The 23,787-nt window shown below is 42.1% G+C and overlaps 1 protein-coding gene across 1 annotated transcript in view; it reads right to left on the bottom strand.

Annotated features, from left to right (window-relative positions):
* Positions 1-23,787, bottom strand: part of GUCY2C (guanylate cyclase 2C) — a 1,918,134-nt gene that overhangs the window by 1,286,462 nt on the left and 607,885 nt on the right. Inside the window, exons 6-8 of the mRNA XM_073591935.1 lie at positions 16,988-17,084; positions 14,461-14,575; positions 516-651 (exon numbers count right to left, since the gene is read on the bottom strand). Coding sequence (XP_073448036.1) covers positions 516-651; positions 14,461-14,575; positions 16,988-17,084 — 348 coding nt within the window. The remainder of the gene's footprint in view (positions 1-515; positions 652-14,460; positions 14,576-16,987; positions 17,085-23,787) is intronic.

Genomic DNA, 23,787 nt, shown 5'->3' with positions numbered 1-23,787 from the left:
CAGGAAAGCTGAGATTTGCGTATAACTAAATTTGTATTTTTACAGTACATTTTTCTTTAGGGGTTTAAAGTGCTTAAGAAGTGGTGCAGCAATCTTGGGTGCACTCATTTGAGTCAATTAACTTACAAGTATGTTTGAAGCGTGGGAGGAAACCTACACAAGCTCAGGGAAAACATGCAAACTCCACACAGATAATGTTCTGGATGTAATTCGAACCGAGGCCCCTGGGGCTAACCACTAAGCCACTGTGCTGCTCACTTTAGCAGCTTATATTTCTGTATTTACTGGCTGTTTTAATATGCTGTTTCTTTTCAGTAACCTTTGCTTATACATTTTTCATCGTATGTCCAATTAAAATTAATCAGGTTTTGAAATGTTCACTTTAATAATCATGCATTGCAAAGTGTAATGATGTGCCCCCCACCATTCCCCATCTCCCGATTCTTTTGCCTTATTAAATAAACCTAATAATTTGAATTAGGCATGCATTTTGACACTTTGATGTGACAGCTAACCTTGAAAAGAGATGTTTCGAAACTGATCTATGAAGCTGAAGTTTGTATTGATATCTTGCATCCTAAGAAACCTCTTCAGAACATGGCCAAAGAGAAGCACTGCATCTAGATAGCCAGCAGCATAGTCATCTTGAAGCTAAAATTTAACAAAAACTTTGAGATGAAGTTGCAAAAAAAAACAAAATACAGATTATTGTCTCTAAAAAAATACAAATACTGGCATATGATCAACCCTATAAAACTATTTCGTAAATGCAGTAGTGTTAACCTGTTCCTTTGTCAGTTCCAGTAGTATAAAACTGAAGCCTGAGAGAGAAAACTACATCAGAATGGTGTTGATATATTTTCCTTACTATGAATGATATTGACAGGCATCCTTGGTATGAAAAGTAATTATCTCCTATCTCATAATTTGCCAGGTTTCAAGTTTTGCCACAACACATCAAATGGACTTACAGGTATATCAGGAAGGTCAGGACATTGACCAAAAAATTCTGTAAGCATAATCTTTTTTCAGACACTCTCTTGTAAAGTGCTTTTATATTTCAAATAATTGTCTTGTCAAATGAGCCAGTACATTAAATTTAGCTCACGGATTAAAATTCAAAAATTTTTCTTTAAATATTTCTTTGAGCACAATTAAAGGTTCAACATTTGTAATGTAGTCAAGTTGCAAAAATAGTAATACAGTGCCTTGAGAAAGTATTCACACCCTTTGAAATTTTCCACATTTTGTCATGTTACAACCAAAAAAAATAAAATGTTTTTTTTTTGGGGGGGGGGGGATTATATTTGATAGACCAACACAAAGTGGCACATAATTGTGAAGTGGAAGGAAAATGAATGATAAATGTTTTTCAACATTTTTTACAAATAAATATATGAAAAATGTGTTGTGCATTTGTATTCAGCCCCCTGAGTCAATACTTTGTAGAACCACCTTTCGTTGCAATTCTTTTTGGGTATGTCTCTGCAAGATTCGGACATCTAGAGAGAGTGAAATTGTTGCCCATTCTTCTTTGCAAAATAGCTCAAGCTCTGTCAGATTGGATGGAGAGCGTCTGTGAACAGCAATTTTCAAGTCTTGCCACAGATTCTCAATTGGATCTAGGTCTAGACTTGACTGGGCCATTCCAACACATGAATATGCTTTGATCTAAACCGTTTCATTGTAGTTCTGGCTGTATGTGTAGGGTTGTTGTCTTGCTGGAAGGTGAACCTCTGCTCCAGTCTAAAGTTTTTTGCAGACTTTAATAGGTTTTCTTCTAAGACTGCCCTGTATTTGGATTCAAACATCTTCCCATCAACTCTGACCATCTTCCCTGTGCCTGCTGAAGAAAAGTACCCCTACAACATGATGCTGCCACCACCATGTTTCACAGTGGGGATGGTGTGTTCAGGGTGATGTGCAGTGTTTTGCTTTTAGGCCAAAAAGTTCAATTTTTGTCTCGTCTGACCAGAGCACCTTCTTCAACATGTTTGCTGTGTCCCCCACACGGCTTCTTGCAAACTGCAAATGGGACTTCTTATGGTTTTCTTTTAACAATGGCTTTCTTCTTGCCATTCTTCCATAAAGGCCAGATTTGTGCAGTGCATGACTAATAGTTGTCCTGTGGACAGATTCTCTCACCTGAGCTGTGGATCTCTGCAGCTCCTCCAGAGTTACCATGGGCTTCTTGGCTGATTCTCTGATTAATGCTCTCCTTGTCTGGCCTGTCAGTTTAGGTGGACGGTCATGTCTTGGTAGGTTTGCAGTTGTGCCATACTCTTTCTGTTTTCGGATGATGGATTAAACAGTGCTCCGTGAGATGTTCAAAGCTTCTGATATTTTTTTTTATAACCTAACCCTGCTTTAAACTTCTCCACAACTTTATCCCTGAACTGTTTGGTGTGTTCCTTAGCCTTCATGATGCTGTTTGTTTACCATGGTCCTCTGACAAACCTCTGAGGACTTCACAGAACAGCTATATTTATACTGAAATGAAATTACACACAGGTGGACGCTATTTACTAATTAGGTGACTTCTGAAGGCAATTGCTTCCACTAGATTTTAGTTAGGGGTATCAGGGTAAAGGGGGTTAATATAAATGCATGCCACACTTTTCAGATATTTATTTGTAAAATATTTAAAAAACATTTATTATTTTTCTTTTCACGTCACAATTATGTGCCACTTTGTGTTGGTCTATCACATAAAATCCCAATAAAATATATTTATGTTTTTAGTTATAATATGACAAAATGTGGAAAATTTTCAAGGAGTATGAATACTTTTTCAAGGCACTGTACATACACCGATCAGCCATAACATTATGACCACGGACCTAATATTGAATAGATCCCTCTTTTGCTGCCTAAACAATCCTGACCAGTTAAAACATAGATGCCACAGACTTCTAAAGGTATGCTGTGCTATCTGGCACGAAGCTATCAGTAGCAGATCCTTGAAGTATCCAGCGGCTTGCCATAGTACATCTTGGTGTCATTTCTTTCCCAAATAAGTGACACACATGCATCCAACCATCCACATGATGTAAAAGAAAACATGATTTATCAGACCAGGACACCTTCTTACATTGTTTCGTGGTACAGTTCTGATGCTTGCGTGCCCATTGTAGGAGCTTTTGGCTGTGGACACATGTCAGCATGTTCGCCCTGAGTAGTCTGTGGCTAAGCAGCCCCATACACAATAAACTGCGATACACTGTTCACCCTTCTATCTGCGATACATTGACACCCTTCTATCAGAAACAGCATTAACTTTTTCAGCAGTTTGAGCTACAGTAGCTTTTCTATTGGATCGGACTACATGGCCCAAACTTGGTTCACACTGATGCGTCATAGGATCCGACTTGTGAGACCCTAAGTTGGATGACATGTGAAATTCAATGTTTCCCTATGAGAGTTGTCTTAACTGATACTACACAAGTCTGTCCAACTTTAGAAAAGGTTTTTACACTACTTTGGTCCGACTTTGACAAGACTTCAATGCCACAGAGTGTACAAAGTCACATCAAAGTTGTATCAAAGTCAGAGTTGCACTGAAAGTTGCAGGACTTTGGAGCTGGGCTACTGTGACCTTAGCCTAACTCCCTACGTGCATCAGTGAACCTTGGCTGTTCATGACCCTGTCACCAGTTCTCAGTTTTTTCTTCCTTGGACTACTTTTGGTAGGTTCTGACAATTGCAGACTGGGGACATCCCATAAGAACTGCAATTTTGGAGTTGCTCTGACCCAGTTATTTTGTCATTACAATCTGACCCTTGTCAAAGTGGCTTAACTCTTTACGACTGTCCAATTTTTCTGCTTTCAACACATTGACTTCATGGACAACATATTCACTTGCTGCCCAATATATCCCACTCATTGTAACAAGATATTCAATGTTGGTAATTTTACACCTGTCAGTGGTCATAATGTTATAGCTTATCAGCTATGTGTTTTACTTACTTTGTGCTCGATACCGTGTGGCTAGCAGCATGTTGGATTGGATGGCAAACCGTCTGAAAAATTAAATATGTTTACCAGCTCTCTACAAACTGTGTAAAATGCAGGTTTTTGGTGCAATTTTGGAACAGTATATTCCCCTGTACTTAAAGCCCAATTTAAGCTTCCATATTTATTGCTGTAATGCAGTCAGGCTGCATATACAGGAATAAATATGTTTGACTTTTTTTTTACTTAAAGTGGAAGTAAGGGCAAAACCTAACTAACTAACTCCCACCCACATTCTAAGCCTAACCTGTTAAGGGTTAGCCCAGTCTCCAGTGGCATTCTCTGTGTGCAGGAGAAAGCCAATAACAGCTGGGAAATGCCTGAGAAGTGATGTCACCCATACAATTACTATGGGACTTCCATTGTTGACTGCCTCTCCTACACACTGAAGATGCCGCTGACCGCTCAGCCTGGGACTGGACAGGAGCAGCTGCAGAATAGGTAAGAATAGCGATCTTTTCTTTATAGGGTTAAATAGATTGGGCTTAGAATATGGGTGGGAGTAGGTTTATAGTTAGGTTTTGCGTTTACTTCCACTTTAACTACTTTGTGCTGCAGCACAGGTTAACATACCCTGTGGTAGAAGAATGCTAGCAAGTCAGCCCACTGCTTAACACAGAGACAGCAGCCCAGGTCTCCAGTGGTCTCCCTCCTACACAGCACTCCAAGCAGCAACTCTCACGCTACCTGGGCAATCTTGTTGTCTGGAGCATTGGGCAGAGATTTGGCAGATTACTGGAGATGTGGGCCTATGCACTGTGTTGAGCAGCAATAATTTCATCTTTCTGAATCAGTTAATGACATAAAAACACTAGTGTAAAGACACTGTATCTTTTGGGTTCAATCCATATATATATAACTACTAAATGTAACTGAATATTGAATAAATTAGATATGGCAATTTTTACCAGTACCACAACATACAATGCTTTTACAGCTAAAACTTATATGTTGTTATTGCTAGAGACTATTACTAGATATATAATAATAATATAGTTTCAAAAATATGTACCATTAGAATGGGAACAAATACATTTAAACTGCACAATCATGAAAATACATTATTGGATTTGGATCCACTAGAAAATGTGATTGCTACAAATCAGTGTATACATCTGAAGCAAGCTTGATTGATTTGCTGAAGTTTTACATTTTTGTCCAGTTCAGTGCCATTGTATTTCTTCAATCACTCACTGATCCTGTCACTTTGCCTTAAATTGAAAAAGATTCTTTTAATACCCCTCCCTCTCCACTGATATCTTGCCTGTGCTCCTCCACTGCCCTATTCGCCCGCTAGAGCGAATCCTTGTGCAAACTCCGTGCCAGCCTATGTCAGAGCATACATAGGGCTAATGACTTTCCCCCTGACCTGGTGACAATTTTTGGGACTGGCCTTGGGAGGAAGGGAACACAATCACATGCCCCTGATGCCACCTGACAATATTTCTCTGCTGTCACGATGGCCCGCCACCCAGTGACGTTGACCTGTTGCACTACTACCCCAAAATGATGGCGCCCCAACTGCCTGCTACATGTAAACAAACCAAAGGGAACCCTGGGTTATGTCATTGACTAAATATGGTCATGATCATATTTGATCAACGGTGTCTAAAATCCTCGCCCAGTTTGTTTGCACACAGCTAGCCAGTGATCTGTCTTGTAGAGGTGGTAGCATTATTGACATCAAATGACAGATCCCTGAATGGCTTGTTTGGCATTACAGATCCCTGGCAAGCTAAATTAGATTCCTAGCTGGCTGGTGTTTTTAAACCAACCAGCCAGGGATCATGGGTGACATAATTGACTAAATATGGTCATTTTGTACCCTAGAACCAAAAAATGACAGATCCCTGTCCGCCTCCTCTATGTAAACAAACTAGCAAGGGATCTGTCATTTTGCAGGGGTAGTTTGAGCCTGGGTTCACACTATTGCGAACACAGACATTGCATGTGATTTGCACCGCATTGCTCTGCGGATCACATGCGATGTCTGTGCAATGCAAATTCAGCCATACAGTTTCTCTGGCTGAACTTGCATTGGATTCACACGAAAAAGGTGCAGGATCCTTTTTTTTCCCGCACTGGAATCAGCCCATGCGATCTGATTCCTGTCCGAATTCACAGTTCGCACTGCGATCTGCGAACAGATCTGGGGGTGTCGTTAACTTTTTATTGACACTCACAGGGGTTCAAAGAGGCAGTGTGAACTGCCTGCGAGGGAGATGCGATGCGGGAACCGGTACTGGAATCGCGCTGGTTCCCGCATCGCAATAGTGTGAACCGGGGTTGAAGGGTAAAGTGGTGGGTTGTTGTGACGGTGTGGAAATACTTTGAGAAGTAGGTCGCTGTGACTAATGAGAAGCTGCACCGCTGGCTGACGTGATTGACATCAGATTTACATCAGGAAACATTGTTTACTTTTATTTTTCAAATAAAGCACTTTGTCATGGTGCCTATGTTTTTTTGTACTTGTAACTTTTTTTCTGGGAATGAGTAATAAGCGGTGCCAATATACCCAGTACTTATTCCCCTAAAAAGGTGGGAATACATGGGAGCCCACTTATTATAAGGGCACCACTAATAAGTCTTCTTTCCCGCAAACCTCCACATCCTTTGAAACCACATGTGGGAATGAAGCCTTTGTCCCCTTAAAATGGAGTCAAGGTTCCTTGCAAGGCTTTACTGTCTTCCATTGCAAGGTACATACCCAATGTTGAAGGCATGTGACCTGCTATGGTTCAGGGTCGGGGAGGCAGGTGCATGCCCTAATTTCCATGTCACCCATGCTGCATGGGTGTCGGAAACCATGACTGAGACAGAAGTACAGTTAAATCTCACTTGTTTAATAATAATAATAAAAAAAAAGGTAAACAGAGTAAATGTAGTCAAAACATAGCCAGAGTTCAGGAACTGTAACGGATAGTCCGACAAGCCAAAACGTCAGGGAGCCAGAGATGAGCGTAGTAGAACAGCAAGCAGGATCTGGAGCCAGAAGGAATGTCAGCCAAGCAAATCTTTAACAGGAACACAGGAGAGCATCTCTAGAGATGTGACCAAGGCGAAGGCAGAGATCATCTGGGCTGGACGGCTTAAGTAGGCAGGACTGATGAGCAAGATATCATCAACAGGTGAGTCACTGTGGAGAGATAGGAGCTGGCAATTAGCTGACAGCTGAGCGGCCAGCTCAGAGAAGGAAGGGCTGAGCCCAGCCCTGACAGTACCCCCTCCTCAATTACCCCTTCCCCTTAGAGGACCTCCAGGCTTGAGAGGAAAACATCTATGGAAATCATGGAGGAGGACAGGGGGATGTACGTCCAAGGATGAGACCCAAGAGTGTTTCGCCGGACCGTACCCTTTCCAATGTATCAGGTACTGTATGCACCCACAGAACCTACGGGAGTCAACATTGGACTGTACTTCATACTCCTCATGGTTCTCAACCTGTACAGGGTAAGGGCGAGGCACCAAGGTGGTAAAGCGGTTGCAGACCAAAGGTTTAAATAAGGAGACATGAAATACATTTGAGATACACATATTAGAAGAAAGGTCTAATGAATAAGCCACTGGGTTAATCCTGCGACGAATACGGAAAGGCCCAATAAACCGAGGTGCGAACTTCAGTGAGGGAATACGAAGTCGGAGGTTATGAGATGACAGCCAGACCCTTTACCCAACCTGGTAGGAAGGCGCAGGCAGGCGTCTGCAGTCAGTATGAAGTCTGTACCTATCATTAGCATATTGCAAAGCCTCCTGGACTTGTGCCCAAGTGGAACAAAGACCATGGAGATGCTCCTCTAACGCAGGAATACTCTGCAGAACAAATGAGTCAGACAACATGGAAGGTTGGAAACCATAGTTCGCCATAAACGGGGACAATCGGGAAACAGAATTCAAGGCACTATTGTAAGCAAACTCCGCCCACGGTAAGAGGTCTGGCCAGTTGTTATGATGGTCAGAAATATAGCAACGTAGGAATTGCTTCAAAGACTGATTGGCTCGTTCTGCGGCCCCATTAGACTGCGGGTGATTCGCAGAGGAGAAAGCAAGCTGAATTCCCAACTGTGCACAAAAGGCTTGTCAGAACCGAGACACAAACTGACTACCCCTGTCCGAGACAATCACCTTGGGTAGCCCATGTAAGCAAAAGATCTCCCGAGCAAAAATGGAAGCCAGTTCCTTAGAAGTGGGCAACTTCTTAAGTGGAATACAATGAGACATTTTCGAGAACCAGTCAACCACCATAAGGATGACTGTGTTGCCCTGGGAGTTGGGTAACTCCACATTGAAATGCATTGGCAGGTGGGTCCAGGGCCTCTCTTCATTGGGTATGGGTTGTAGGAGGCCCACTGAAAGGTGTTGTGGAGTCTTACTCTGAGCACACACAGAACAGGCAGCTACGAAGGCAGTTACATCAGCACGTAGACTAGGCCACCAGAATTGTTGGGAATTGGCCCAAAAGAGTTGATTCTTCCCAGGGTGGCCAGCAGCCTTGGAAGAATGGTAAGTCTGGAGCACGGCATTATGGAGACTCTCTGGCACAAAGCAGCGGTCACATGGTTTCTCAGGAGAAGCATGAACCTGAGCAGCAAGAATTTTGTCACCCAAAGGAGAAGTGAGACTGGTGCAAACCGTATCCAGAAATGATCAGGAGGAATCGCAGGAACCGGAACCGACTCCATCTTGGAAGTGGAGGAAAATAGTCGTCACAAAGCGTCAGCCCTTAGTAAGCCTTTTTAGTACCCGATAAGAATGAGACAATGTAATTGAACCTAGACAAGAAAAGAGCCCATAACGCTCTTCTGGGAGAGAGGAGTTTAACCTCAGACAAGAATGTGAGATTCTTATGGTCAGTAAGAATGAGAACCAGCACAGTGGTACCTTTGAGCAGATGTCTCCATTCTTTCAGAGCTTAAATGAATGCTAACAGCTCTGTCACCAATGTCCTAATTGCACTCCGCAGGTGACAATTTCTTGGAAAAGTAGCCACAAGGATGCATAGCGCTCTCAGAGGTAGGACGTCGAAACAGAAGGGCGTGAACTCCAGTCTCACAAGCATCAACCTCAAGGAAAAAAGGTAACGTAGGATCAGGATGTGCCAACACAGGAGCAGAAACAAAGGCAGCCTTGACTCTCAAAGGCCTTAATTGACTCCGGAGACCAACACTGTGGGTTACCATCCTTTCTGGTCATATCAGTCAGGAGCTTGACCAGAGACGAGAAGTTAACAATAAACTTCTGATAATACTTGGCAAAGCCAAGAAAATGCTGCAGAGAACGTAAACCCACGGGTCGGGGTCACTGTAGGACTGCTGAAAGTTAAGCTGGGTCCATCGAAAAACCAGCAGTGGAAATGACATAACCCAGGAATTTAACCTGTTCACGATGGAATTCACACTTATCCAATTTACAATAGAGATTGTTCTTTCTTAGTTTCTGAAGCACACAACAGACATCTGTGTGGTGGCTCTCCAGGGACTTGGAAAATATGAGGATATCGTCAAGATAAACCACTACACATAACTGCAACAAATCTCGGAGGACATCGTTAATAAATTCCTGGAAAACTGCCGGGGCGTTACAAAGGCCAAAAGGCATTACAAGGTACTCATAATGGCCTGTTATGGTATTAAATGCAGTTTTCCACTCGTCGCCCTCCTTAATCCTCACAAGATTGTATGCCCCTCTCAGATCAAGCTTCGTGAAAACCGTTGCTCCCTCGAGGCAGTCAAAGAACTCTGTAATCAACGGAATCGCATAGGCATTCTTAATCGTGAAATGATTGAGACCCCTATAATCAATACAATGTATCAGTTCACCACTCCTCTTCTTCACAAAGAAGAAACCAGCACCAGCAGGAGATGAGGATTTGCGGATGAAGCCTCGAGAGAGTGTGTGTGCAACATACTCCTCCATGGCCTTATCCTCCAAGACTGACAAAGGGTAAACCCAGCCACGATGGGGTATGGCACCAGGTTGAAGGTCAATTGCACAATCATATGACCAGAGTGGAGGCAAACTACCGGCTTGACCTTTGTCAAAGACATAGCTAAAATCCCGGTACTCCTTCGGCAGAGAGGAGAGAGAAGGAGTGCACAGGACCTTGGCTACCTTCTGGAAGCATGTCTTAGTGCATTGTGGCGACCAGGAGAGAATCTCAGCACAGAGCCAATCAAAAGAGGGGTTGTGCCTCTGCAACCAAAGGATAACCAATAACCAGTGGAAACTTAGTTGAGGAAATAACTTGGAATTGGATTATCTCATGGTGAAGAGCCCCTTCGGCCATGGACAATGGAACTGTCTCATAAGTCACATGGGCAGGCTGTAGAGGTCACCTGTCAAGAGCCTCAATGGCAAGTGGAGTGTCACGCAGCTGTAGCGGAATTTAGTGCTTCGATACAAAAATAGCATCAATGAACAGGCCTGCAGCCCCAGAGTCGATTAGAGCCTGTATCTCAATGGACGACTCAGCCCAAGAAAGGGTAACCAAAACCAGGGGCTTATCCTTCTGGATAACTGGGGACAAAACAACGCGACCTAAGGTCTTCTCCTTGACAGGACCTGAAGATTTGAGCGTTCCCTGGACGGGTAGGACAAGACTTCAAAAAGTGACTTACCTGGCCACAATAAAGGCACAATTTCTGCCTCCTAAGGGTTCTCTCATCCGCAGAGAGATGCGTGACGCCGGAGTGCATGGGTTCATCTTCACTGACCGACTCGGTACCAGGAGGCATGGGAGGTGAGGGAGGCAAGGGTGAGACTGCAAAGCTCGGAGACAAATATACAGGAGGCTTCTGCAAGCGCTCCTTAAAAGAGAGTCTGGAGTCAATGAGGATGGCAAACGTGATCAACTTCTCCAGCTCAGTGGGTATATCTTAGGCTGCTATCTCATCCTTGATGGTATCTGAGAGACCATGAGAAAAAGCAGCCACAAGGGCCTCATTGTTCCAAGCAACCTCTGCTGCCAAAGTACGTAATTCAATGGCATAATCGGTAACAGTTCCCATACTCTGTTTGATGGATATGAGGCACTTGGCAGCAGAAGCGGATGAACGTCGGGAATGTCAAATGTTTAAAGGAAGCCACAAACTCAGGGTAACTCAAGACAACAGGTTTTTGCGTCTCCCATAGAGGGTTTGCCCAGGCCAAGGCTCTCTCAGAAAGCAAATATATCACAAAACTACTTTGCTTCTGTCCGTGGGAAATGCCTGGGGCAGCATCTCAAAGTATATCTCAACCTGGTTGAGAAACCCTCTGCATTGGACTGGATCACCCCAAATCGCTAGGGAAGCGAAGCGGAAACCAGACATACATCTTATAGAGGTAATACTTGAGGCGGGTGCCTGCACACTGAGCAGCAGGGACGGCCTGCAAAACAGGTTTTACCGGAGCAGCCACAGTGGGAGATTCCAGGTGAGCCTCAGGAGTGTTTGTAACGCCATGGCAAACTGATCCATGCGGTGATCCTGCTCATCCATTCTGGAAAAGTATTATCAACAAGTGGATTGACTGCATCTTCTGAATTCATGGCCTTCGCCTACTGTCAGAAACCATGAATCAGACTGAGACAGAAGTACAGTTAAATCTCACTTGTTTAATAATAAAAAAAGGTAAACAGAGTAAACATAGTCAAAACATAGCCAGAGTTCAGAAACCGGAATGGATAGTCAGACAAGCCAAAACGTCAGGGAGCCAGAGATGAGCGTAGTAGAACAGCAAGCAGGATCTGGAGCCAGAAGGAATGTCAGCCAAGCAAGTCCTTAACAGGAACACAGGAGAGCATCGCTAGAGATGTGACCAAGGTGAAGGCAGAGATCATCTGGGCTGGACTGCTTAAGTAGGCAGGACTGACGAGCAGGATATCATCAACAGGTGAGTCACTGTGGAGAGATAGGAGCTGGCAACTAGCTGAAAGCTGAGCGGCCAGCTCAGAGAAGGAAGGGCTGAGCCCAGCCCTGACAATGGGTCTGTTATACATTTTAAGGGAGACTCCATGCAATTATTTAAAAATGTTATTTTAGGGGCAGTACACATTTTAACAAAAATGGAAAAAACAGTGTGGGGTTCCCCCCAAAGTTCATACCATGCCCTTATACAGGCATGCAACCCAGTTGCCAAGAAAGAGGGCAGCGAACAAGCCTCCCCTCCTGAACCATATCAGACCACATGCCTTACAAATTCAAACTTTCCCCCTTATTGCAAGGCACAAGCAAAATGCTTAAATGAATGAATAAATAATGCGACAATTGGCTAAATAAAATCCATTAATTAACAATAGGGTGCTGATAAATGTGCACATTTGTACATTGAGTGTTTAACACTTCTCACAGATATAATCCGGGGGAATTAATTAGGCTTTCTGTGCAAATGTAATGATGCAGAAAACTGTCAGAAGTGGTGTGCACCACATAAACTAAGCAGATAGATCTGTATCAGGGATATTTCTGCTCTAGTTTCTATTTCAGAGTGAAATAGCACAGGCATGCTCCTAATTAACAGAGGGAATACAGTAGTATGTAAACTATAGAAAACTGCTGCGGATTCCTGCCAGTTGTAACCTTGTTGTAAGGGACATGAGCTGTCAGCAGACCGCTCACATCCCTGTCTCTGCTCATGCAGTGATTACAATACAGAAGCAAAGTATGCAGGGTTAACTACCTCCTCCCTCCCACTCTGGTTTGAGTGGGAGGTGAAGACAGGCAGAGAGAACAGAGCATACAGCTCCACTTCTCCATTCTCTGTGCCATGTCTCTCAGACATGTCAGAGAACTGATCACTCCTAATTAACAAAGATGCTTGCACTCTTTTTGACAATTAGGAGCAGTATTTGCTTCATTTTTTTATATCTAGAAGATTGCTGTAATTAAGGTGCTTGCAACATTCTTTGTTAATTCCCCCCAATGTTTCCATATCAAATGTGTGCTCCAACAAACAGTACTGGCATCAATGTTCACCACTCTACAGTTCCCCAGTGAACACAATGTTCACCAGACAGATGTGACCACTTTAATCAATATGTTGGTCAATATGCTCTTGTTACAGATCAAATATAATACAGGCTGTTCAATAGCTGGAATATTCTTGGGCCTCCCAGTCCTGTGCATCATGTGGGATGTACAGACCTCCAATTTCTGTGGATCAGAGCAGTGTGCAGTCACAAAAAGCAATACGGCTGTAGGGCCCCATTCACACCTGAGCGTTTTTTAGCTTGAAGCCTCAAGCTACAAAACGCTGGAGGGGAAAAAAATCAATTATTCTCTATGGAGATGGCACACATCTCCACTCCAAAACGCCTGAAGCCAGAAGCTCTAAAATGCCTGAAGCTCAAACAAGTTCTGGAACTTTTTTCTTAGGCAGATTTGGGCATTTTTCTGCTTTTTACATTGGTGACCTTTTGACCCATACAAAATCATTGCAAAAACACGGCAAAATCGTGGCAGAGTGCAGCAGAAATCACTGCAAAATTGTGGTAAAATCGCGCAACTTTCTGCCTGAAACCGCTACGCTCAGGTGTGAATGGGGTCCAACGGCTGAACAGCCTGTGGTATGTCTGGCCTGTAACATGCCCACATTGACCAACATATTTATTTAAAGTGATATTAAACTCTCAGTTTTTAGGGATTTTCATAAGCTGATTTTTCACTTACTGCAGCTTCTCTAACTTTTAATCCTTGCCTAGGTTCCAGTTTAAGCTAGTGCCATGACTGATGCCCTAGGTTTCCTGTTTCAGGATGGCTTCTTTCTCTTGCAGCATTCTAAGAAGCCACACTTGCATGCAGGGACTAAAGTTGAATCTCCAGACACTGTGTGCATCAATAGAAACACACAGCCTTGTAGCTTAGGATGGCAAGGCATCACCCTGCTCCTTTTTCCCCCTTCCCCCTCTTTCCTCTAACAGACTGGCTTGAGACTGCACTGTCCACTGTAACTCTTTACAACAAAGACCAGACATTCAGGGAAGCAGCACTGAGAATGCAGGACACAGCAACATTACAAGTTGTAAACTGCAGGTGCCTGTGTAAGAACATTAAGAAATAGTTTTCTGGGGAATGTTTATTTCATTGTGCTTGGAGTGTTGAGCTAAAAACACCTAGTGTTTAATTACCACTTTAAGTGGTCACATCTATCTAGTGAGTTTTGTCTCTATTGGGGGAGGTATATCTAAACACAGTGAGTCAAGGAGCACTCCACTACAAGTGCCTTCTAAGTAAAAGGAACTCCCTTATCTCTTTTCTTTAAGAAACTTTTAGAAATTATGCATGCAACCTATCACAGCCTCTTTAACCTATCTCATGGTTTGTGTGCATCATTGTTTAGAAACATATTTTCATTATACGTCTAGGTTGTGTGATAACTGATTTCTACAAAAAATGTATGTGCCAGGTATGTTCCTCCTCTCAAACTGTTTTTTTCTAAATAAAATGCTCCTTTGATGGATTGCTGTGACTTACCTCCGGGTGAGCATTTGAACCATTTGACAATTGGCTAAAATTGGATTGAGGCAATGTTAGAACCAACACGTTTCTCATATATAGCTGAGAGCTACTATCCTCATAGTACACAGGGCTGTTGAAAGAAAGAAAGAAAAAAAACATGAAAAAAAAAAAAAAAAACACTTGTTAGTACTTGACTCAATAAAACCCAAGCTTTCTGACCATACACTGAGTTCTTTTAAAGTACTTTTTGATATGAATTTCATATTTTAAATGCAAGCTCTGACTTATTTTGCTATTGTTGTATATGGTGAGTTACCTAGGCCCTGCTCTATATATGGTGTTTTGCTGTTTCGCAAAGAACTGTTTAAGAATGCTTTGCTCAGGAGTGCAATGCCCTGTACACACGACCGGTTTTGCCGTCGGAATAAACTCTGAAGGTTTTTCCGACGGAATTCTGCTTAAGCTGTCTTGCATGCACACGATCACACCAAAGTTCGACCGTCAAGAATGCGGTGACGTACGACGGGACTAGAAAAAGGAAGTTCAATAGCCAGTGCACCACCCTTTGGGCTCCTTCTGCTAATCTCGTGTTTATCTCGTGTTAGTAGAAGTTTGGTGAGAGACGATTCGTGCTTTTCAGATCGTATAAAATAAAAGATTATTCATGAGATCATGAAAAATAATAAAGAAATAAGTTTATCAGAACTCTCTGTGAATATCAGCAGCAAAACAACTTCATTATTCTAGCATTATAAAGCACAAAAGAATGCGCTGCATTAAAAGATCACAGAATTTGCAGCATGAGGAATGTGCTATCTCCATTACGAATGCTAGTTTTACCAGACCGAGCCCTTCCGTCTCGTACTTGCTTCAGAGTTTGCGTCGTTTTTGGTGCGTCGGAACAGCATACATTCGAGCGTTTTTTCCAATAGTAATTTTTTCCGTTGGAAAAATATAGAACATGTTCTCTATCTAAGTCCGTCTGAATTGTCGATGGAAAAAGTCCGATGGGGCATACACACGGTCGGAATATACGATGAAAAGCTTCCATCCGACTTTTTTTGTCGAAAAAGCATTTATATTTAAAGAAAAGCATTTATATTTATATTTGTGCTGCTGCTGGACAGTTACCTTCAGTTCCTGTCTGGTAAAACTGTTAAGAGAAGAAGCTGTAAGAGGCTGCAATTTGAGTATTCCACCTTCTCTTCTCTCCAACTCAAGTTCTAATATACCATAGAAAAATAATCTAAGACTAGACCTGCATTACTGCAAGAAAGGCAGTAGGTTAACTGCCTGGGGACAGGGTGTTCTCAGAAGAGGGTGCCACTTGCAAAGCCCTTCCTACTGGGGGTACTGTAGCAGAGAGAATTCATGAAAGTCCACTAGTTCTCATCCAAGCAGAAGCTCAGATACTTTGGTTTACCCAGAGGCTACAGAAATACATTGGATGTAAACTGCCATGAGAGGGTTATATCACATGACTCCCAAAACAGAGTTACATTGTACTAAATATATATATTTAGGATCAAACACTACAGGAAGCTCTTGGTCGCTCAGGAAGCAGTGTCTGGATATACGAGTATTTTTTTAATATTTACAGTAGTTTACAATTTTCAGGAATCAGTGGTGGAAAAAATAACGGAGAGCGCTGCATAATGTTTGGAGCACCTATTACTCTTATAAACATGTTAAAAGGGTCTAGAACACGTGTTAAACACAAGGCCCGAGGGCCAAATCAGGCACTCCAGGCCATTTCATGTGTCCCTCGCACCTCACCTGCAGCACCTCCCTGGTCTCCGCCTCCACCTTGTTCCCGCAGTCGGCAGCAGAGTGGAGAACAGGACTCCACTTACAGATCCTGCACCTCTCTGTGCAGCTGCAGCACCCCTTCATCTCCGCCTCCCCTGGTCTTAGCATTCAGCTGACTCCAGCCCTTCTCTGGTCCTTCTTCAGACCATGCACTTTCTGCTTCCCAGCTCCACCCCCAGCTTCTTCCTGGCAGGAGCACAAGGTAAGGGGGGTGCACTGTGATGTAAGGTAGAGTGGGGGGCTCGACTACTGATGGTAGGGAAGCTCTTGACATCTGTTGCAAGGGGAGGTGGGATGCTCTGGACATCTACTCTAAGCAAATACAACCGGCCCTTCGAGGGCAACCATAATGCTGATGCGGCCCACTATGAAATTGAGTTTAACAGCCCTGGTCTAGAACAGCAGTCTATACTGTATAGAATCAGTGGTGGAAAAAATAACGGAGAGAGCTGCATAGTGTTTGGGGCACCTAGCTCTTAGATTAATATTATAAACATGTTAAAAGTGTCTAAAACACCAACCTATACTGTATATGAAATAATAAATAAAGAAAATGTATACAAAACACGTTTTAATTATTTTTAACCTATCTATTCTATTATCCAACTATAACTACTGTAAAAAAAAAAATTGCATGATAAAAGAAAAGAAAAAACCAACAGTCTAGTACTTTAATTTTAGTAAATAAAAATAATATTCTCTTAAATACGGTTCACAGTAAATAAGTACTTACTTAAAAATGTCAATGAGAATGATAACCATATCTGCAGGAAACTCTACGTTTTTTGACAAGGTTTCAACATCTGAAGGTGAGCCACACATAAGAAGCACTAGAAAATAAAAGTGAATTAATGCTTAATAACCTTTTCTTTTATAAGTTTTATAGAAAAAAAGACTGAAGCAGCACAATGCACTATTTCTAGACCCAAGCCTCTGTGCAATATCAACACACATTCAACTTTTGGAAGCACTAGTTCTTGGGTCTCATATACTGTCTGAAAGGGGAGTATGCATAACTAAACTGGACAAACAGAATTACACAGTATATTTATAACACAAATGGCTAAACAAAATTACACATATTTTTGCAGCAACACAGTTCACAAATGTGTTTTCTATTATGAATTTGACCACAATTCTACATTTTAAACTGTAGCTAAAGCTTTTCTTTTTAGTTGTACATAGAGTGGATGAAAATTACAACCTATACCAAGTGTTTATTGTGATCGGTGTGCCCATTTGGGAGATTCACTTTCTCTTTGTCCTGGTAACCATTGCCACCAAGGCAGAAAGTTGAAGAATTTCAAACTTTTGAGTTGCCACCAGAAAACCTATATAAAGTATACGTAAAATTTCCAATGACACACAGAAGGCAGAAAAAAACCTGATAGGTATTTTAAGAATAATAAAAACCCAAAACAAAAACTTGATATTTTGCACCACAGCAGTCCTTAGATGTGGTGTCTACATTAGTGTTTTTTTTTCAGCTAAGTATGTTTTCTGCAAGTACTGAAAAATGCCCGTTGATCTTGCCAGAACTTCAATGTCCTTAAAAGTTGTCCTAAAAAGTTACTGTGCACTGAGCTGATATCCCAAACATTGTTATTCAGTTTTCCCAGCTATCTTGAGCACCCCCTCACCTGTCTCCATGTAATAGAGATGAGGAGTAAGGCTCCATGCACACTGAAGCCTATAAACGGTCGTTTTTGGGAGTTTAGGTGTTTTTTTTTAACAGCCCATAAACTCCCCTCTATGTTATCCTATGTGTCCATGTACAGATGGACGTTTTTGGATGTTTACAGTAGTGGAGTTTATGGGCTGTTTTCTGAACGGCATAAAATCACGTTCAGGAGTCATTTTTCTGACCACAAAAACGCCAAACGCTCATAAATGCTGATAAACATTGATAAATGCTCAAAAACGTGGCTCACCAGTGTTTTTTAACATTTCTGATCCATTAAAAAATTTAAAAATTAAAAAAAAAATGCTAAAAACCGCTAACGCAAAAAAAGCTAATAAATGCTAATAAATGCTATTGCAAAAAGTGTTGAAAGACTCACTGCAAAGCTACTGGCGTTTTTATAACATTATTTTAACGTCCAGGAGCCTAATGCGGTGTTTACATGCCGCATTTAGCTGCGTTTTGCCGCGTTTGCGTTTAGAAGCGTTTAAAAAAAATGTTTTTTGTTTTTTTTCAAATAGCCAAAAATGAAAAATGCCTGTAAACGAAATGTGGCTAAATGCGAGTTACAGCGTTTAGCCGCGTTTAGAAGCGCTTGGTGCTTGAAACACCTCTAAACTCAGCTTCTGGGCCCCAATTTTTTGCATTCCAAAAAAAGCCTCTAAACTCAACTGCCTAGAAATGACTATAAAGGACCCTGTGTACATGTACTGATAAGATAACATAGACGAGAGTTCAGGAGCAGTTGAAAAAAAATGCCCAACTGCTCCTAAACATCCGTTTAGCAGCAGCAGTGTACATGAGGCCTAATGCCCCATACACACGATGAGATTATCGGACGAATGATCGTCTGTTTTTTATTGCATGCTAATCTCAGATCAAATCTGATGAGTTTACTAAAGTCACGAAAATTCCTGTACGACAGAAAAAAAATTCGGAAGTAATGTCATGTGTTAAATGCATTTATATTGCATCTTTGAATGATAGCTGTACTGATTAAACGAAAAATGTACAATCTGGCATCATACGAAAAAAGTTTTCGTGCATGTCCGAATAATATCAGATGAACTGTCCTGATCGGCTCTCAAAAGCCCTGTACTAACGATCAGATTATCGTACGATCGCTTTGAAATCGGTATTTTCCATACGATTTTCTGATCGTGTGTACGGGGCTTAAACGTCCGTTTACCAGCAGCGGTGTACATGAGGCCTAAGAGCTGCTAGTAGTCCAAAACAGGAAAGCAGCCTCAGTGACATTGCTATCCTCCACAGATACAGAATGATGAATGCAAGTTGCCACTCTAGGACAGGAGTCATGGCAAGCTTACCAGGTGAAAATCAAAGGAAAGAAGTTTAATGCTGTGTACACACAACCAGACTTTCTGGCAGAAAAGATCCGATGGAATCATTCCGTCAGGCATTCCAATCGTGTGTGGGCTTCATCAGACTTTTTCTTTCGAAAATTCTGATGGACCTAGAAATAGAACATGTTTCAAATCTTTCCGACGGACTCAATTCCTATCGGGAAAACTGTTCATCTGTATGCTAGTCCGACGGACCAAGAACGACGCAAGGGCAGCTATTGGCTACTGGCTATTGAACTTCCTTTTTCTAGTCCCACCGTACGTCATTGCATTCTAAACGATTGGACTGTGGTGTGATCGTGTGTAGGCAAGTCCGTTTCAGCAGAACTCCGTCTATTTGTCTATTCTGACGGAAAGTCCGGTCGTGTGTACGCGGCATTACAAAAAAACAAAAAAAAATGCAGCCACATCATTTAAGGACTAGTGAAATGCAATATAGTGCATGTTTTGTTTGGGGTTTTGCATCAACAAGTTTCTATTGAAAAAAGTTTTGGCTAAAGGTTTTGGTTTTAGATATACCCTAAAGAGCAGAATGATACATTTTTGTGCTGGACGTATTAGTAAAGTATGCCCCTCTTTACATGTATTCTGACTCTGATCGTTGTGAAGCGATTTATCCCTTGTGAGACCTCTATGCCTGGCCTGTATAAGATATAATCAATAAGGACAATCCTCATCAGATAGTTTGAACTCACCATATACTGATTCCATCCACAAAGGTGCTTTTATTCTGAACATCAGGTTACAGCAGATGATAGGATACAAACAGATGAATAGGTTGTAGTATTCGGTCAAAAGATGGTATTGTCTATAGCTTACAATGCAGAATACATGTGCCCTGCTACATATGGCTTTTAGCTGCATTCATGACACAGGAAGTACAATCACAGGAAGAAGGGCTGAGCATTACATACAAAGGAAGTGTGTCATAACAGAAGGGAAAATGAACATGTGAAAACAAGTGCATTACCACAAAAGGTCATTAGATGGCAGCATGTGAACTAAATATAAAAATCCATAGAAAATGGTTAAGGAATAATCTATATAAATTCTATGCCCCGTTGGGGCAGCACACTCTCCGTCTGGCATGGTAAATGTCACTATATACATCAGAACGGTAGTTATGCAACTGCGAATAACAGTGTAATTTGCTAGATGTCTTGAACACCTAAAAAGAACATGCATATAATGCAATAACAATAACTCTTAATTTAAGGCTTCAAGTTATGTCAACTTAAGTTCAAGACGCTTCCTTCTTGAAAACACAGGTAGGATCCAGCAGCGTAGGCAAACAAGTTCATTCTCCAAAGGGTAAGTGCATAATAAGTTCCGTGATAGGTCTGATGAAAGACTTTTCAGTCCCTTGTTTTGAAACCTTCACCTCCACCTTACGTACCTTACTGTCATCACTAGGAACGCTCTTTACAATATGTCCCATGGGCCATTCGATTCTTTTAGCTTGCTGGTCCTTAAGCAGAATGAGATCTCTGACTTGTATGTTAGGATTCTACCATTGCAATTTCCTGCATCCTTGCAGAGTAGAAATATACTCCATCTTCCAATGATTCCAGAAGCAGTTGACAAAGCGTTGTACTCGCTTCCACTGGTCATAGCACAGATTTCCTGCCTTAAAGTTTCCAGATGGAACAGGAATAGACCCAAGCTTCTGGGTAAGAAGAGTAGCTGGGGTAAGAATAGCTGGAGTCTCTGGAACTTTGGACACTGGAACAAGTGGTCTTGAATTGATTATGGCAGATGCCTCTGCCAGGAAGGTAGTTAAAATCTCGTGGGTAAGTCTTGTGGAGTTAACGTCCATAAGCATAGAGTCCAATATTTTACGTGTGATGCCTATCATTCTCTTCCATGAGCCACCCATGTGGGAAGAATGAGGAGGATTGAAAATCCATTTACAGCTTTTTCAGCTAAAAAGTCTTGGATTGGCCTAGAGTTGAGCTGTAACTCTCAACAAACTCCAACGAAATTAGTTCCACAGTCAGATCGTATTGCCTTGACTGGTCCTCTGATGGCTAGGAATCGTCTTAGAGCATTGATGAAACTTGAGGCATCCATAGATACTATTACTTCAATGTGTACTGCACGCACACTCATGCAAGTGAACAGCGCTGCCCATTGTTTGCTATTTGCTTGGCCACCTCAAGTTCTGCGCACTGTTACCATCCATGGCCCAATGACATCCAAACCAACATGAGTGAAAGGTGGGTCAGTACTTAACCTGTCAGCTGGCAAATCTGACATTTGCTGTTGCCGGTGTTTCCCTCTCAGTTTGCGGCACTGAATACAGCTGTGTAGTGTAGCTGTGATCTGTTGTTTTGCTCCTATAATCCAAAGGCCTGCAACTCATATGGCACCCTCTGTGAAGTGTCTACCTTGGTGCTTAACCCCTTCATGCTAGTGCCGAATGAGCAAAGTGGTGATGTGATGGCGAGCAGGTATAATGAGAGGATTCTGTTCTTGCTCACTCAACTCAGCCTTGTTTAAACGTCCACCAACCCTTAACATACCATCACTGTCAATGAATGGATTCAGGTTGGCAATTGGACTGTTTTTTGCAATGTCCCTCTTATCATAGATACATTTAATTTCTGAGCCAAAGACACTCTGTTGTACACAGCGTATTATGATCAGTTCACCTTCAGCAATGTCTTTTGCAGAAAGAAGCTTTTGGTACATGTGCCAACCTTGACAGTGAGCATCTGTGGGCTTTGTGTGGAAGCAATCTGCAATATGAACTAACCTTGCGGTGATGCGTACAAGCCTTCTCCACTTGGAGAAATGTTCAAAGCGTTTGACAGCCCAAGATGAGTCTTTGTTCAGTTCTGGTGATGAGGGTTTTAATTTCAGGACTAATCTGTGCATCCTTGTCAGGTTCTAGAAGATTGAAGACCTCAGCTGTGGTTTCTTCTGGATGATCCAGCAGGAATTCAGGACCCGTTAACCAAGAACAATTTGCCAAGACACTTGCAGACACTGGCCTGGTGGCATGATCTGAAGGGTTAATTTCAGATGGAACAATACCATTGTTCAGGTGTAGATGATTTCCTGATTCTCTCTACACGGTTGCCGACATAGACGTAGAAACGTTTAGTCTGGTTGTATATGTAGCCCAGAACAACTTTGCTGTCTGTGTAGAATCTGATGTCATGTATCTGAATGTCTAGCGCAGTATGAAATCTGCTATTTCTACAGCTAGCACAGTCCCACAAAGTTCAAGCCTGGGAAGCATTTGCAGGGGGCACACATTTGCAACTAGGGCTCTTTCTCAAAGTGGGGGGATTTCTATAAGTGGAAAGCACTTCTGACTCTGCACTTGTCTGAGGATTTGTTTTCCCTAGTCTAAATTGCTATGGTATGTTTGCAGCTGACTGCCATCCACCCAGAATTGAAAAACTGAAAACTGAAAAGAATTTGTTTTCCCTAGTCTTAATTGCTATGGTATGTTTGCAGCTGACTGCCATCCACCCAAAAACTGAAACACTGCTATCTGCTTTGCTTATGTGTCTTAATAATTGCTGGTATGTTATTTTTGCTGAACAGTCTGTAGACCTGTCCACATTACAATGCTTTATTATCTCCCTTGTCTTACCCAGAATTATGGCCCGTTAACTTTAGTGCCCTCTTGCTAGTCTGTTTCTGGACTAAGAATTTTGCCCTGTTAACCAGCCAACGTTTATCACCTCTTGATTGCTAATTGAAATCCCCCCACCACCCACCCCTATCAGTATAAATATAAGCTTCTTTTGGGGGAAGCATTTGCAGGGGGCACACATTTGCAACTAGGGATCTTTGTCAAAGTGGGGCGATTTCTATAAGTGGAAAGCACTTCTGACTCTGCACTTCAGCGAATGCACAAAGCAAATGAACACAAGAAAAAAGCTTTGAAAAACACCAGACAGACATCAGGTGACCTAGTTTACCCATTCAGCTCTTTCTCCTTGTAACATGCACTCTTTTCCACTCCTTTTGACAGCTCTGTCCTCTATCCTTAAACTATCTCTCCTTCACTCCCCCCCCCCCCCCCCCCACACAGCATGTATACATACAGTGGGGATGGAAAGTATTCAGACCCCCTTAAATTTTTCACTCTTTGTTATATTGCAGCCATTTGCTAAAATCATTTAAGTTCATTTTTTTCATCATTAATGTACACACAGCACCCCATATTGACAGAAAAACAGAATTGTTGACATTTTTGCAGATTTATTAAAAAAGAAAAACTGAAATATCACATGGTCCTAAGTATTCAGACCCTTTGCTGTGACACTCATATATTTAACTCAGGTGCTGTTCATTTCTTCTGATCATCCTTGAGATGGCTCTACACCTTCATTTGAGTCCAGCTGTGTTTGATTATACTGATTGGACTTGATTAGGAAAGCCACACACCTGTCTATATAAGACCTTACAGCTCACAGTGCATGTCAGAGCAAATGAGAATCATGAGGTCAAAGGAACTGCCTGAAGAGCTCA

This window comes from Aquarana catesbeiana, linkage group LG07 (assembly GCF_042186555.1).
Source record: "Aquarana catesbeiana isolate 2022-GZ linkage group LG07, ASM4218655v1, whole genome shotgun sequence".
NCBI classification, from domain to species: domain Eukaryota; kingdom Metazoa; phylum Chordata; class Amphibia; order Anura; family Ranidae; genus Aquarana; species Aquarana catesbeiana.
This window is presented reverse-complemented; position numbering and strand designations above follow the sequence as displayed.